Source organism: Acartia tonsa, chromosome 1, assembly GCF_053477335.1.
Source record: "Acartia tonsa isolate MP-2025a chromosome 1, ASM5347733v1, whole genome shotgun sequence".
NCBI lineage: Eukaryota > Metazoa > Arthropoda > Copepoda > Calanoida > Acartiidae > Acartia > Acartia tonsa.
Window position 1 is genome coordinate 41,543,157 of NC_137260.1, and position 17,754 is coordinate 41,560,910.

General features: G+C 32.9%; 2 protein-coding genes across 2 annotated transcripts; both read left to right on the top strand.

Moving 5' to 3' along the window:
- The first annotated feature begins 84 nt into the window (after positions 1-84).
- LOC145327565 (dynein axonemal heavy chain 6-like) lies at positions 85-8,279 on the top strand. Its single transcript, XM_080171108.1, has 13 exons — positions 85-174; positions 502-568; positions 713-822; positions 1,992-2,098; positions 2,220-3,058; positions 3,493-3,601; positions 4,111-4,545; positions 5,342-5,465; positions 5,780-5,855; positions 6,452-6,523; positions 6,924-7,005; positions 7,405-7,504; positions 7,916-8,279. Exons 2-13 carry the CDS (start codon positions 551-553, stop codon positions 8,277-8,279), a joined length of 2,436 nt encoding a protein of 811 aa, XP_080027234.1. The 5' UTR covers positions 85-174; positions 502-550.
- A 1,041-nt stretch (positions 8,280-9,320) lies between these two features.
- LOC145319666 (dynein axonemal heavy chain 6-like) lies at positions 9,321-17,216 on the top strand. The gene is made up of 6 exons (XM_080161951.1): positions 9,321-14,952; positions 15,205-15,305; positions 15,776-15,958; positions 16,191-16,305; positions 16,424-16,576; positions 16,946-17,216. Exons 1-6 carry the CDS (start codon positions 9,355-9,357, stop codon positions 17,021-17,023), a joined length of 6,228 nt encoding a protein of 2,075 aa, XP_080018077.1. The 5' UTR covers positions 9,321-9,354; the 3' UTR covers positions 17,024-17,216.
- The last annotated feature ends 538 nt before the right edge of the window (positions 17,217-17,754 follow it).

The window sequence follows — 17,754 nt, forward strand, 5'->3', positions numbered from 1 at the left end:
ATGTTCTTTTCTTTTTTTACAATAGTTCTGAATTATAAATTACAAGTTTAATTTGAACATTTAACCTGAATACAAATTATATGAAATTTAGAGTATAACAGATACAGTAGCTGTTGGTGTTTTTAAACTAAACTTTGCTCTTCTCAAAAGAAGGTCTCTTCCAACTATAACAAGGTAGGAGTGTTGTTATTACCAGCTATTCGTACCTAGCGAGCAGCTAATTTCCCCTTATTTTGAAAACAAATTAAAATAATAAAGCGGGGGGGGGGGGGGTAACTTAGTTTAGGTTAGGTTATATTGGTGTTACAGAGTAGACTTGCAAGTTGCATGGTTAGGTCATTGAAGGATAAAGATTAGGCACTCCCTCCATTTTTTACAAAATTGGAGGGAGTGGGATGTTTTCGATATGTACTTTAAAGAAAGCACCCAATAATTTTATCCAAAAAATATGTGTTAATTCTTTGAATTTATAATTCAAATAAATAATGAAATGAAATTTAGTTGCATTGAGAAGCTGTACCATATTCTACCAAGAATCACCAAGAAGAATATGGAAACTGTTCTAAAGGTAAATCCATTTACACAATACACATATTTAAATTCTTTAACCAGACTTAAATCTTAATTTGACAAGGATAAATAATATTTCACAGGGGTTGATTTATTTATCTTTTTATATATATTTAGCTATATAAAATGAATACATTTTTAGGAAATATTGAAAAACAAAACACAATTGGATTTTGAGCCTAAAACTTCTCATGATTTTGTCATCAACCTGGAACTTTTGGACACTATGGAAACTAAAATAGCAGAAACGAGGTATTTTTAGCTTCAATATATTTTTAATCTATATGTTTTTTAATGTTAGCGATTTCCAGTCCTTTTATAGGTGTATAAAAGACTTAGGAAAACCTACTCCTAAAGACTAGAATAGTAAGCTTTATAGGATTTGACCAATTATGTAACGTAGTTATGTAATTCAGAACTTTTAAGACAAATGATGTTATTGATGTACAATATGCAATTGTTTCACTACTTAGAACCATAATTGTTCCTGTTTTTAACATGCGTCATCATATAAAATCATGATATACATTATTGATTTATTAAACATTTCCCCAGACGGGAAAATATGTTTTGTATATCATGAAATCAAGATAATAAAGTAATAACCTTAAAAATGAATCCTCCATTACACATGTAAATAACTGTTCTTGATGTTAAAGTGCGTCATTTCTTAAATCATGATACTTTTTATTGATCTATTAAGTTTTTTTCCATGGAAATATGGATATAAAAAAACGTGAATATTATGAGAGATTCTCACATAACTGGCTAATATACCAATACCCCCCTCCCAGTATGACTTTATCCGATGTTATCGCCTAAACCATGGAGGAACATATTAACCAATACTTTATCATTTTCCCATTTCTGTATCCCTAAAATTCCCCCTGCTTAAAATATTTTTAATATGGCATGTTGTAAATATCTTTATTTTGTTTTTGAAATATAAAGTTTATCTTTGTTTTATCAATAGTTTTCCCCCTTACTTAAAGATTATTGATTGATTTTATGTTTACAGATTTTATAGGAATATTTCTTAAAGGATATTATTTCATATAATCATGTCAAACCACCATTAAAATGTATAGCACAAATTCTAAAATGAATAGTTTTGCACAAAAGGTTTCCTTTTAAACTCTACCCCACCCCCTCTTTTTATGAAATTAAATTTAAAAATGTGTGGAGGGTGGTAGATTTGGGAGTCTTTCGTGTCTTTGTTTTTACTATAGGGTCAGGTTAGGTTAGGTTATGTTGGGTACAGCTTAGCATGGGGGATGTATTTCGGTGCTAGCTAGGCCTTTTTAGAGCTTGGAAAGTCTTATTAGAATAATGAGGAAAGAATTACATTTAACTCTATCTATCGCGAGAGATACAGAGATAAGTCAAACACAAGAACAAAAAATCATATTTTTTTATTTTAGGGAAAGAGTTGCATTTATTGATAATCTGTTTGCCCTGATGAGTGAATATTCTATACAATTAACCGCTGAAGATTCTGCCATGCTTGCTACGATCAAAACACAGTTAGGTAAACATATTCTTTTATTTGCTGTCTGAAAAAACTTTTGGTACTTTTATCAAATCTTAATAGAAACCAGCAGTGTCTAAGCTTGTCAACTATAAACTATTGAATGTTTATTTTTATTTAGATGGATTATGTTCCTCAACTGAAACCAAGAAGGGCAACAAATCCTCTCTCCTGGAGAAATTCCAGGAAGAAATGGCCAAAGAGATCAGCCTGCTGCAAAACTCCATGAATATAATCACCCAAGAGCTGGACAGTCCCACACTTCTCGACCCTGATTCTGTGTATGAAGAAATCATGCAAACACTGGAAAAGGTTCAGAAATCCATTGAAAAAGTCAAAGAAAAGGCCAATACATTTACTGAATATGAAAAAAGGTTTGGGTTTCCAGAAAGTGAATTTCTTGAGATTGACACGGCGGAGTTTAATCTTTATCATCTTAATTTACTGTGGGAATCTTTAGAGAAATGGGATTCTTGGTCTCAAAATGCGCTAACGGTTGATTTTAACACATTATCTGTTGAAGAATGTAGAAGCACAGTAAAAAAATTCACCAACACTCTTGACGAACTCAAAGCTACTGATGAACCCAACGAGGTATTAACCCTGCTTGACAGCAAGGTTATGGCGTTCAGCAGTAAGATCACCTGCATTGACTACCTACGCAGTCCTATGCTGAAAGATCGACACTGGAAGAAAATAGAATCAATAGTCGGTGTTGATATATCAGCTGGCGTAAATCTTCAATTCATAACCGACCGAGGAGTCTTTGAAAAAGAAGTTGAGATCAAAAAAGTGTTTGAGAAAGCAAAAGCTGAGGGTAAATTGGAAGATTTGTTGGTACATCTGGAAAATAAATGGAAGCAATGTTCTCTTGAGACAATGAATGTGATGGAATGCAATGTTATCTCTTCTTTTTCTCCTATTTGGATTATGATTGAGGATAGCATTGAAATTATAAAGGTAACATTTTTTAGTTGCAAAGCTACTCTATATGTCTTTCTATCCATCCTTCTGCAATGCTAGATTTTATCATATAATTCTGTTTTTTTTCACTCTAAACTCTAATCCACTTATTAAACTCTCATATATAACTTATATTAACTTTCATGCCAATTTATATTTTTTTTTTCACCCCTTTATACGGTCTTTTTCCTCCTTTTTACTATTTTGTTAGATTTTTTTATTTTCTGTTGTTTTGTTCTTTTACTATTGCTCTTAATGTTTGAATATTTATATGATTTGATTATAATTTTTAAACAGCTTTATTACTTTTGGACGAAAATGTCCCTGTTTTAAGAAAACCTGTCTTTGTTGTGTCAAAGTTCCAATGAGCAATGTTTTATCTTGTTTGATATTTAGGCACAGTGTTTTTTTTATACAAAAACATAATTTAGGTGATTGGAAACTCAATCCATTGTGCGACACTACGACCAAGCATCATGGACTGGAGTGAAAAGATTGATATGATGGAAACTTCCCTGGAAAGATTAGACATCATTCAAGGTAATTGGATTCCTTGAGTTTTTAAAAATCTATAAAGCCCATAAACCAAAAGATGTTGAATTAAACAATGTTGGTTATTTTTATGTACTTCAAAAATGGATGTAGAATATACGTGGATAGATATTGTGACAGGGGAAAAATATCGTCAATTTAGGTTGTTAGCATGTACATCACTTATTGGTCAGTTCGTTCATCTAGTAGGAGGGGAGGGGATTGTGGGGAGGAACAATATTTTTACCATCTACGAGTTTCACTTTATTAGAGTACTTGTTAATCTGGTGTAAGATCCAAGTAATAATAACTTCTTAATTTTAAAATAATTTTAATTTTTGTAGCCTGAAATAAGGTATGATGCCATTTGTAATAAGTCTTAAAAAATTGCGTCAAGTCATTATATTTACCTTACTCTGTGTAAAATTTGCCTTTGGTACCTTGTAATTAATCAAGAAAAATGCTTTTTGTTTCTTCTGCCAAATTATGTTGTGAAATTTATTAAATATTTTTTTTAGGTTTTTGGCTGGAACTGGAACCTGTAGCAACAACCAACGACATAAAATGGCACCAGCCCGAACTATTTGACACCTACAAGAAAATCAGCGATGAATTTAAACGTATCCTTGTCAAAGTCACCGAAGAAGCTGACATCATCAAAGCTCTCACTGACGCCGATGTCTCACAAACATTGGACGATTTGGATGATCAGTTCGTGGATTTTTCCAAGCAAATGGAAAATCTGCTAAACCCAAAAAGATCCATGTGTCCAAGATTATATTTTATCAGTGACAAGGAAATGATTTCGCTGTACAGGGAAGCCCAATATGATATAAAGAAGACAGAGCCGTATGTTAGGAAAATGTTTAAGAACATTCATGAGCTTGTATTGGCTGACGAGCAAATAGAGGACCCGTATAAGGTTGTTAGAAGATATAATCCTTTACTTTCAGGTATAAGTTAAAATCCTAAAATATTTACCAATTACTTAATTTGCATCATATTTCTTGTGCATATTCTCCTTGTTAATAATCACGTGGATCTAAGACTATTAACTTAACACTTTATTTTATTTGGGTATAGTCCTTTCCACGACATCCCTCCATAAGGAGCGATTCTTTGTATTTTTAAAATGGCTTTTTATAGGTTATTTTAGGTTAGGTTAGGTTATATTGTGTTAGGTGATTGCCCCACAGGGTTAGGTAATTGGCCCCGCAGGGTTAGAGCCCCCCGCAGGGGCTAGAAATAGGAGAAAAGCTACTGTGAAAAATACGAAGAATCGCTCCTTATGGAGGGATGTCGTGGAAAGGACTATACCCTTTTATTTTGTCAAATCATATGTTTGCTATTTTCAGGGGCTGTGATTTAGCAAATCAATTCCATTTAAAATTGCCAAATATTAAATATTTTGTTGTCAAAAAACTATTTTTTATTTAACTAAAGGGAAGTGGATATAAAGGGGAGAAACAAGGGAAGAGGGCTGTAGGAAAATTTTCTCTTGCAATTGTTTGCCAGACTCACTTTTTCTTGTCCTTGGCTATTGTTAATATTTAGATAGAAACAATGTCTTTAGATTTTATTCATTTCTAAAGGATTTATAAATGGATTATTAATTCATTAATGCCATTCTTTTTTTATCAACTTTTCACCCTCAACATTGAAAAGATTTAATAAAAACCTTTTTTTCGACGTTCTTGAGATTTTTACAGACAACATACCTACTCAATCTTATACTAATTCCAAATTTAGGCTTTACATCAGTAGAAGGTGAGGTTGTAAAATTCCACCGTACCTTCAAGGCTAGAGGCCAGATAGATGAGTGGATCAAATTCTTGGAACATTTTATGAAGTGTACTCTGAGTCTGCTTTGTAGGTGAGCTTTAATGGCGCTTTCACACAGATTGATTTATGCGGCTCTGATAACCCCCTACCACTTATTTTTAAATAAATTTTAAACAAGGGTAGGTCGGGGGTTAATTTTTCTTTTGTTTGTGTATTTCTTTAATTAAAGGTAGGTATAGGCCACGCAGATTAATGGTCTCCCGCAAGGGTTAAGCATAGGAAAAAATAATCCCCTTTTTTTCAATTTATTTAATTAATATCAAACCAGTTCTTAACCTTAAATTAATCGGATGAGGAAGCAAGCTAAAAAATATATTTCACGTACAATCCAATCCCTCTTTTCAGAGAACTGAAAGTGAGATCTAAGCTGAAGCACAGAAACTTTGAGGATGTCTTGGACGATCATAAATACCCATATCAAGTAAGATGTAATTTCATATTTAAAAAAAAAATAATTTTTCAGTTATGTATACAAGTAACATTATATTGAATTTCCCTTTGAAAGTTTAGTTATATATTATTATTGAATTAATCTAGCTAAACAATAAGTTAAGTAGACGTATTGCTTTAGATGGTTAATTAGACACAGTAATACGTCAAACCCATTTTTGCTATATTTACAGACATATGATCCAATTCAATCATACAAGCAATGAATTTTTTGAAATAGAAAAGCTTTATCCTAAGTTTAACTATGCATAACTGATGTCATATGAGAATGAAATGAAAAATTATTACTGCCCTTTCTTTAAAAAAAAAACGTTTTTAACCAATAATACCAACACCGCGTTCCTACTGGCCCAACTAAGGAGTTAATCATCAGACTTTCTATATTTATATCAATACTCATAATTTGAATATTTTTTTCAGTATGGCTTCGAAACCACTGAAAATTCATATTTCAGACAATTTTTCACGAATATTAAAATAAAAATTATTTCTCGTTTTATGAGACCAGCTCTTCTGCCCCTCGTGGGAAAGCTGTGTATAATACGATGCATTAAATAAATATTTCAGGTGACAACGGTCATAGCTCATTATATGTGGTGTGAAGAATTGGCACAGTTGAAGGACAAAGGAGTAACTCAGGCAGGCATAAAGTGATAAGTAAATGTTAAAGACAAAATTTTTTTAAAAATTGAATTTGCAATACAAATTAATGTTTATTTTTTAACTAGTCAGATTTAGATTTTAATGCTAATTAATGCTTATTAATTCTTCATACTTTTCTCTGACAATCGTTTAATCCTCATTAAGCACATTAGAATTGTCTAAGATCAGAAAACTCCCTGGAATACAGAGATATGACAATTGGCAATGAATAAATCATACCAACAATTCACATGTTTAGATACTCAACTTTTGAAAGTATTATTATTGGGAAACAAATTAAACATGCTATTCAGCTCTGTATCGTCTTTTTTTTAGCTGAATATTAATGAAACACAATATTATGAATATTAACTTATCATTTTATCCCTGCATAAAGGTTATTATGGATATACACAATATGAAGAAGAGACTTACAAACAAACTTTTCAATCTAAATGGACGTATGGATACACTTTCGGGTAAGTAAACTATATAGGTCAAGCCAATAGGGTCCAGGAAGGGAGGGTACATAGGGCTGTTTATTACACTTGTCTTATTTGTTAATGTAACAACTTAAGATACTTTTATTGAATTTCGATTGTTTGGTTCATGCAGGTGAGTGTCCAAGCGTTTCAATCACTAATTTAATCTACAGAAGGCGTAATATTGTGTTTCATCATTGGGGAAGAACATCACTTTATCGGTCATTGTAGGAACTGCTACTTTTATTTTCTAAAAATAATTTTCTTAACAAGGACAATTACTTGAATATTTTGTACATACATTTTTATATCAGATAAGATTTTATTTATTGAGCAAAGATAATTTAATTTATTATATTATGAAGTTTTGATTGATATATTATACAATTTTCACAGGGTTGGATCGAACCCGGGCCATCTGTAAGATCCAGCATCTGATGTACTGGATGGAATACCTGGATGATTGGGAGGAAGACAGACAGGAGGAAATTATCAGGTAATTTGTTCGAACTGACAATGCTACTTTCAAGTAGTGAAGCAACACTTTAATCCTGATTGGTCATGAGTCAGTCTAAGAAAGAAATGTGATATGCTTGGCTGCTATAAGCGATAGGCGACTAAAATGTTTCTGTGAAGTATCCTTGAACAGATGAGCAATAAATTTGTATTTTACTTGGTCCGTCAGTCTGTGAGTCACGCTACAAAAATAGAAATATTAAAACATATAAAAAACAAATGTGAAGACCTGCTCTTAAAATCACTTTATTCGTATTTTAACCATTAGTTTTTGGGCCTTTGCTAGTTATGGATGTTGCGTTCATTGTTTATCAAGTCAAGTTCTGCAATGAATAGATTACCTTGCTACTTTTTATCCAGTTCTTTGTTTACAAAAAAAAATATATTTTAGGTATGTCTGGGATAAAGAGTCAGCTGAAATCCGTGTTCAAATTGACAACGACATTTTCAACTATGGCTATGAGTATGTCGGTATGAAGCCAATTTTTCAACCCATTGGCATTGGCGGTGACCCATCACTGGCATTTAAAATGGCCCTCAAGAATGATCTTATCATTGATGCCTCTGACATGCATACACTCAATAAACTGTCAAATATATTTGGCACAAACATGAAGACAATTTTGTGTGATAATCCAAATATGTCACTGAAAGTTCAGCAACATTTGGTGGGTTCCAGTATGAGTGGTTCTTGGATTAATCTCAAGAATCTAGATTCGGTTGAAGGAAAGAATGATATAACTTTAAATAAATGATTATAAGGTTGATTGTACACTCAGCCAAAATAGTTACAAAACCTTCTAAGAACTTATGAGAAGCTGCATTATAAAGGAGAACCATATTGGTTTAGTGGTTAACGAGATCCTTTAGCAAAGACAGACAGAAACACACACACACTTACACATAGATATCTTGTTACTTTTATATAAGGATAGGTATTCAATATTCATCGTATTTGTTAGAAATTTGTCATAAAGTTTAATTTAGATTTATATGATGTATTAAAAATTAACTCTCAAAAGAAAATAAATTTATGTCATTCTAAAAACAGGTGATGAACTGACAAAAATTTTCCAAATCATGCAACGTCTGCGTAACGCGCGTCAGTATGGCAGCAAGACGTTCCAGTACAACAACAAGGAGATCAAACAGTTTCCCACCTGTCAGATGATCATGAGCAACAAGTGTATCATGGACAATCTCAAGTTCTTCGCCAGGCCGGTCAACTTTGAGGTCCCGGATGACAGGAATAAGATGAAACAGATTTTGTTGCAGAATGGTTCTGCTAGCTTGGATTTGTTGGAGACTTTGTATGGTGTTGTCACAGGAAATTTATGGCATTTCAATTGGATACATACATTGCACGGAATAAAAAAAAACAGGATAATAGATAATTACATTTTCTAGCCAAATAAAATTATTATTATCATTTTCTTTAGAAAATTTAGTGGCAAAAAATTGGGGTAAAACAGTTTTTTTTAGGTGTAATATCTTTTGTACCCTTACAAAACTTGAACTTCTATTTGATGAATTATCTTAGTAAAACTATTTTTCCTCTTACATAAGTCCTGTTTAAATGAATGCTTTTTAAATTTAAGTGTAAAATTATATACTTTAATTAATATCAGCAAAGGAAACGTATTGTCTAAAAGGTTCTTTATATTTTGACTTGAAAATGTTAGAATCGTTTTTTTTATCAAAGAAATATCCAACACTGCATTTATTAAATGTTTTAATTTACGCAATATTTTAAAATAAATGTACAATTTTACGGTCATAAAGAAAATTATAGGATGTAGAGAACACAGGTTACACGGCGTCTTTGATAGAATGATCAAATCAATTCAAACTACTGACAGTATTGAGGCTCTGCCAATTGTTGAAAACTTTCTCAAATATTCAGATTTTGAAGAAGATGACAATTATTCCATAATCTACAGCATCTGTAAAGCTTGTGTTGATAATCTAAAGATTCCTTCATTTGACCAAGAAAGCTTTGATGAGAAGAATGAGACTGATATGTTGATGACTGCTAATCTTCAGATTTATAATGCCTATAAGACATCAAAGTTTATAGCAGTAAAAGGCGAAGAACAGGGAGTTGGCAAATCATTTGCTATCAACAAAGTTCTTAGCCATAAGGAAAGTCAAGGAAAGAAGTTTATCCGAATCTATCCATTATCCTATGGAGCAAAATATCTAGTTGAGGGATCAAATAATTACAGTGTATCAAAAATTATAGGATCTTTTCTTACTGACATTGGTGAAAATGGTGGAACAATTCATTTCTGTGGAACTTTGGATAATGAGTTTAGGAGTTGTTTAGAGACAATAACTACAGACTCTCCCTATATGTTGCTTGAAAATGGAGAATATGCAACATTGCCTAATAATCTCAATTTCATGTTTGAAATTACAGACATAAAGAATGATCTACCCCAAAACATTGTTGACCAAGCTGCTCTGATTTCAATTCCAAATAAGAAACTTGAAATTACTGTCAAACTATTTCAATCTTGGCTTGCTGATCTAACACTACTAAGAAAAGAAGATGAGGTCAGAGATATAATTGAAGGATATCTTCAAAAGTTTCATGTTATATTCTGCAAATCATTGAATATTCTACAGAAGACATTTCCAAGTATTCTTGCACCAAGATTTATTGCTGCAACAGTATCATTGTTGAAATTTTTTACAGGTCTTCTTGAAAACCAACAGAATACAGATGATGAATGCACTGTAATAAGAGCTTACCTGTACTCACTGTGTTGGGCATTTTCAGGGTATTTAGTTCAGCAAGACAGAAGAAAATTTATTGATCTTGTCAGAGATGAGGTTGAATCATCTGGTTACTTTAATATTCAGGTAGAATGGGACTTTATCAATGGCAAACTGAACACAGATGGATCTATTACACCATGGAACAAGATTAAGGATTGTGAGGTGGATGAACAGTTTTTCTCTTATGAGGATAACTTTACTTCTGTTGAGAGTCAAGAGATCGCTGCTTACTTGATATTGAAAAACATTCTACACAACAGACATTTTATTCTTACAGGTCCATCTGGAACTGGTAAATCAGAATTGCTTCAGAGGGTTGCTGAAAAGAATTCTAAAATTATATTCAAAGATATTGTTGAGTTTTATATGACTGCCTCTACTACAGCAAGTGAAGTTGAAGAACTTATAATGGGAGCAATGAAAAGAAGAATTCAGCCATTTAAAATCCTTCTAGTGTTGTATAATTTGGATTTTAACAATGTTCATCAGTTAGAGCTTGCAAGATCATTGTGTGAGAACAGAAGTATTTATTTGACTTTCCAAAAGCGTTGGATTACAATGTCAGATGTAACTGTTTGCATTGAGTCATCAACTAAGATTGGACAAGAATCACCAGTAATATTACAAGCATTGGTATCCAAAGCTGCTGTTGTTACACTTGAAGAAAACTTTGAAGAGCTAGAAGAACTTTTTGCTGAGCAGTTAGAAGAGTTTCTTACTGAAGAGCTGGAAATGGAAGATGAAGATCTACCTCCAAAACTTGCTAAATTAATGGTTTCAATCTACAAAGATGCCAAGAAAGTTTCAAGTTTGTTTACAAGACATAATGTAATGAGATGCTTAAAAGGTGTTTTAAAGGGAAATAAGAAGGTTGTAAAAACTTTAAATGTTCTCCTACAACTAATACACCTTGAGATGACAGCAGAATTTCATGATTGTTTAGCTCATCAACATTTAAAAAGAGCTTATCTAGACATTCATGAAAGGTACTTTGATATGTTGTTTAGCATTACTCCTGATGTTCTTGAAGAGTTTGATAATCAATACGTTCTTATGTTTAAAATTGATGAGGAAGAACTATCTGATGCTGAGGATCAAGAGGATGAAAAAGAATTACAGTTTGTTGAGCATGATCAACTAGAGGAGATCCTCAGAGAAGCTTATCCTAAAATCAGAGGAAAGTTAAATCTTTCAAGTTATGATGAAAAAATTGTGTTTTCATTAGAGTATAAGCAATATTTTATCAATCTTTTGAGAGCACTTGATACAGACTTAGATATAATTATCATTGGTGAAGCAGGTGTTGGTAAACGGTCCATGGCAAGATTTGCAACTCTGTTCATGGGTTTGGAGCTGATTACAATGGATGGAGAAGAATCAGATTGGAGAGAAGTGTTTAGAGGAGCTTTGCTTGATGCCAGTAGGGATGAAGCTGACATGATTATTGTTGTTGGACCTGAATTGGTTGAAGATCATGAAGTATTAGCAACAATATCTGATATTAGAGCTTATGGTTTTAGCTGGAATCTTATTGATGATTATGAAAGGAAAGATCTTTTGTATGCTGATCATGAAGATCCATTTATGTCTCTGTTTAGCAAAAGCAAATATGAAGAAATGGATAATTCTCTGACAGAGAAGGTAAATCACAATCTTAATTTTGTATTTTGTCTTGAAGACATTGATATGATTGATAAAATGGTGAACAATTATCCTTTCATTATGAGAAATTGTGTGTCAATTTATATTACTCCATGGTCTGATACAACTATGACTGAAATTGCCCTTGACAGGTTAGAAGAGCTCTCTTCAAAGAAGTCACTAAATGTTGACAATATTGCAAAGTGTTGTTCAAGTTTGCACCAATTTTGTAGAGAGACATATGAGGCAACCACTTCTTCACAATATCTTGAGTTTGTTGCACTGCTGCCTGAAATGTATGATGACATGTATGAGTATTTGCTGAAAAGCAGAAAGAATCTTCAAATAGGAATTGAGCAAGCTGTAAAAGCTCAAACACACATTGATAAACTAAATGATGACATTACTGCTAAGGAACCTGAGATCAAGAAGTTAACCTTAGAATCTGAACAACTTGGTAAACGATTGACACAAGAAAGACAAAACCTTGAGAAAGCTAGCCAGTCTTTTAGGAAGAAAGAAGCTAAGGCTAGAGCAAGATCTGAAATAACTCAAGAACTAGCTGCAGATACTCATCAGAGTCTTGAACAAGCTTTACCACATCTTGATGCCTCAATTCAAGCAATCAACTCACTTGACAAGGGAGAAATAGCTGAGCTTAGAGGTCTCAAGCAAGTTCCTGAACTTGTCCTAAATGTATTAGAAGCTGTTTGTATACTTCTTGGAGTTAAACCTGATTGGCCAACTGCTAAGAATCTTATCTCAGAGCCAACATTTATGCAAATGTTAATTGAGTTTGATAAGGACAATGTTTCTGATGCTACATTGAAAAGAATCAGAAGATATATTGAAAGTCCTAAATTTGTACCAGATGAGGTTGGAAAGGTTAGCAGAGCTTGCTGTTCTCTTTGTCTTTGGGTAAGAGCAATTGATTATTATGCTAAGGTATTCAAAACAATTGAACCAAAAAGAATCAAGTTGTTACAAGCAGAATCAGAGCTGGCTGAAGCTATGACTTCTTTGAGAAAAGAAACTGACAGAGTAACTCATATTGAAACAACAATAACCAACATTCAGCAATCACTAAATGAAAAGCAGAAACGAAAGACTGCTCTTGAGAAGCATATTTCAGACTTACAATCAAACCTGGAAAGAGCTGAACAGCTGGCTTATTCTTTGGAGGAAGAGCTGAAAAAATGGAGGAGTCAGCTGAATTATCTGGACAATAGACTGGAATGCTTAGGCGGTGATTGTATTCTTGGTGGAATGCTTATTGCCTATGGTGGCCAGTTTGAGTTTAAAGAAAGAGAAAATGCTGTGAAAGCTTGGAGAGAAGTGTGTGAAAAGTTTAGAATTTCAGTCAGTGATAGAAGTATACTTGAAATATTTGAACCTGTGTTGAAAATTGAATATCTTAGAGCTGACACACTTCCTCCATTTAACTTCTACCAAGAAAATTGTCTAATTGTACAGAAAAGCAAGAAGTGGATTCTATTTGATGATCCAGATAATCTTGCACGTACCTGGATTCATCAAGCTGAAAGCTCAAACATTGTTGAGATTGAATTACATGATCCTGCACTAATCAGAAAACTAAAGATATCTCTCAACAAAGGTCATATTTTCTTGATTGATAATTTTAGCAAAGATTATCCTTCAGACATTGAAAATCTAATTCAGTATGAAATATATGAAAAGCTAAAGGTATTTGTTGGTCTCATTGGTATTCCTGAGAAAAAGAAAGAGCTCAAAGTAATGGTTGGTGATCAAGAGGTAACTGTACATCCTAACTTCAAACTCTATCTAAGATCGGAAAGTGTACAAGACAGAAAGCAACTTCAAGAGTTCCTAAAAGTTGTCAACTTCAAAATGAGTGTTGAATTGTACAACAGCACAATCTTAAAACTTCTAGTCAAAGAAGATAATCCAGCAATGGAAGAAATGAGGGTTCAGATTCATGCCAATCAATACCAAAGAAAGGATGAATTTGAGAAAGAAAAGGATATTATTTTGCGCCTATTGTACAATGCACAAGGTGCTCTTCTTGATGATGAAGACTTGATAAGTAACATAACAGATGCTAAAGCAAGAGTTGTAAAAGCTATCAATGCTCAGCGTGAAGCTGAAGATGCTTCCATGGAAATGGCAAAAAAGATCAGACAATATCATCCTTTGACAAATCCTTTAGCTCAGCTTTTTAGACTCATTGAAAAGCTAAAGGAAATTGATCCAATTTATTATATACCAACAGAAACATTGACAAGTACGATGATGAAAATTTGGAGAGACAAAAAGGATTCTGGAATGAGATTAGAAGCAAAGGTTCAATATTGTCTAAAGGAAACACTAAGAAATCTATGTCAAATTGTAACCATGGCTTTGCATGTAACACATAGGCTTACATTCTTACTATTCTTTGTTGTAAAAGTTGTCCATGATAGAGATTCCGAGGAGGAAAAAGAGGAAGCTTACAGAGTTCTCAACAATTTTATACTCAAGTTTGAAGATGATGAGGAATTTGTTGAAGAAATTGCTGAAACAACAAAGCAAAGAAAACCTTTGTTCTCAAGAAGACTAATCAACTTTCTTGTCACAATCAAGGGCAACTTCCAGAGTGGCCAACCAATTCTTGGTAGTGTGGCAACATTTGTTGAATCTGAACTGCGCAAAAATGGCATTGAACTTGATGTTATGCGATTCATGAAAAGAACTGAACTTCGTGAAATACCCAAGAAACCATTATTAATTGTTGAACATGGACTACTTGATACTTTGGCATTGATTGGTAAATTTGCCAATAGAATTCGTAGTGTACCTTCAAGGCCAAGATTATTGGTAATGGGGAAACATTTGGAGTTTGGTGAAATACAGAATACTGTGGATGACTGTAAAAACACCAGACAGATTCTGATTCTGCAAGGGATTCATAATCAAGTTGAGGAAATGTTGAAGCTAAAGATTCCAGAGGTGGATGATGAGTTCATGATCTATGCAACAATACCTGGGGTAAGTAAGAAAGAAAATATATCTTTTTGCTTGTTTTTGAATAGGATTATACTATGGCTTACAATATAGTATATTTTAAGATATGGAAATAAAAATTGTTTATTCTGATTTTAAGCTTTGCCTTACACAAATCCCCTGTATGAGATTTTTTAAATGAAAAGATCTGTTTAATTCTTTGTTTGTATTAATGAATTGATGGAGAAAAAACATCAATGAAGAAATATTCAATACTTCAATTTTTATTACATTTAGAGTACGTCTTTGCCATACTCCATCATGGTAAAATTCAGCCTACAGAACTTTGACCTGCCAACAACCACCTCTGACAGGATAGAGGCCCTCCTATATATGATGCAGGAAGGATTATCTTAAATTTTCAAACATTTTACTCAATTTTCTAAATTTATAACTTTTCAGGGTAGGATTGAAAACATTGAACTGTAAATTTTAATGGTACAAAGTTTTATAAATACTCAAAAATGTACTTTATTTAATTTTGAATTATTGGTTTAAAATGTCCAAGCTTTTTATCTAATAATGAATAAAAAATTGTACTCTGACGTTACAGGTTTTAAAAAGTATTTTATTAAAAGCGAAGTTTTTCTATAATTAGGGTCGGTACGTCCGTCTGTACGATTTAGAATGCCTAGCAACTCTATAATCGTTACCAGAATGTCATTGTCCGTACGTTCATTTTAAACATGTTGATTCCGTTCTGACACTCTACAAAAAATAATATTCGTCTGTCATACCGTTTCAGAGCTTCGCTTTTATGGATGTTGTCATCCTTTTTTTTAAACATTAGAGTAAATAATTACCGAACGCAGGAAGAAATGAAAATCTCAGAGAAGCTGAAATCGCACGCCTTCCAGACCTTCCTGGCGTGTGCCCTCCTCTTCCATGTCAAGATTCTGGAGACTGAGAGTGGTTCTGACTATTCTGACCTGGAGCTGAGGTTGATGCTCGGCACTTATGAAAAGTTTATCATGAGAGACCTCAGAACAAGGTTTGTTGACTTATTAAGCAGCACAAAAACTTTAAAACTAGGGAGTACAAATCCATTCGTTTGTAAACAAATAACGATTTTGAATGCACAATTTTCGTCTAAAATTATATCATTTTCTAATTTAAATTATGCATCTATTTTAGCAGGATTTACATCTAGAGTATCTTGATTTGAACCCATCACCATGTCGCCTCTGCTGTCTTACTATTTGAAATTTCTGATCTTTTTATAGATTCAGTTACCTAACCCGCATGGCAAAGATTATCTACCAGCTGGATGATATTCAGATGCTAACAGATATTGCTCACAAGATCAGTGATTTTGAAATGGAAGAAGGGATGGCTAAGGTAATAAATTTATAATGTAGTATACATGTATAATCCATTTAACTACTTAGTCCAAGTCAAAAGGTATCTGTACTAGGCAATCTTTAGGGTAATAACCCAATAAACTAAAATTGTTTAGGTATTCAATTTTGAGACAGACATGGTAACGAAGACCAACACAGCCCTGCTGAATTGGGGCCAGGGTACCACGGAGCTAGAACTATTCCAGAGAAGAGTTATGTTGATTCTCAAAAACTATCAGAAGGATGAAAAGATGAAAAAAGAGGACAAAGTAGGTTTTTCTAGTCCATATGTTTAGTGCAAAGCTGTTTAACTACTATAAGCTTGGTTTTTACATCTGTACACTTAAAAATAAACGGCTGCGGATTGTTTAAAAAACGGCTCGGTAACAGATTTTTGACATACCTTCTGTTGCGGCTATAGGGCAGATTTTTTATAGGATAAATTAGTTGCCTGTAACTAAATTATAAATTGTAGCTGCCTTTATTTGACAACTATTGATTGTATGTCCAAATTATGGAACTTGTATGTTTCTTAGCTTGTCTTTTTGTGAGATTTTCTAAATGTGGTTTAATTAAACTTTATACACTTGTAACTTGTAATAAGTTTCAATTGTATTTTAATTTCTTTAAATTTTCAGAGACGCCCAAGTTTGGTGGATGTTAAGAATGACATGAAGATTTTCATCACAAGTCTTCAAACCTTCCTCACGGACTAAAATTAGCCTGGAAGGGAGGGGTTATTTTATTACACTAGTCCCCAAAGTTTTATAGTAACGTTTTATTCATTGGTTTAACAACTTTGGGGGCTTTTATTGAATTTTAGTGGTTGGTTCATCAACCATTCATTGTCTCTGCTCAAGGGGTAATTTTGTGTGTCATCATTTGGTATGTATATTTATTATCGGCCATTGTTTTATCCCTTTATTCCCTAAAGAATGAAAAAAGTGGCTTGTAAAGAATTTTTGCAAACAAAAACGTTCAGTGTATTAAACTATGTAATAAGTATTTTTCATGTATATTGATTTTTGTATAATTTGTCACTTTTTTACAGTTTTGTACGGTTTGCAATAAAATATGGAAACATAAATAGTTTTATTATAAAAAAACAAGGACACAAAAATCCACAACTAGATAGATAGAAAAGTATGTATTTACCTATTAATATGTAGTTACTTCTAAATTACATATTTCCTTTGACACCATACAGCTGAAGGACCTTAGTGCATTGTTCATTTGAACGTTTTGCTCCATCACCCAAGGATATTAGAAAAATTAATTTCCAACAGACAACCATTCCTTTGATTGCACGACATATGTCTGCAAGTACTAACTTTTTACGGTAATAAGTTACATCTGTTTACGGGCTAAGGCATTCCACACTAATCTAACAATTGTCAGTTGTCACATACCAGTTTTAAAGTCTATACTGTCACGCAGTGTGGCCGAG

Coding starts and splice junctions, on each gene's coding strand:
- LOC145319666 (XM_080161951.1), top strand. CDS start 9,355: ATGATCAAATCAATTCAAACTACTGACAGTATTGAGGCTCTGCCAATT. Junction 16,306..16,423: donor TGGAAGAAGGGATGGCTAAG/GTAATAAATTTA, acceptor AAAATTGTTTAG/GTATTCAATTTTGAGACAGA. Junction 16,577..16,945: donor AGATGAAAAAAGAGGACAAA/GTAGGTTTTTCT, acceptor TTAAATTTTCAG/AGACGCCCAAGTTTGGTGGA.
- LOC145327565 (XM_080171108.1), top strand. Junction 2,099..2,219: donor TACGATCAAAACACAGTTAG/GTAAACATATTC, acceptor ATTTTTATTTAG/ATGGATTATGTTCCTCAACT. Junction 6,524..6,923: donor AGGACAAAGGAGTAACTCAG/GCAGGCATAAAG, acceptor CCCTGCATAAAG/GTTATTATGGATATACACAA.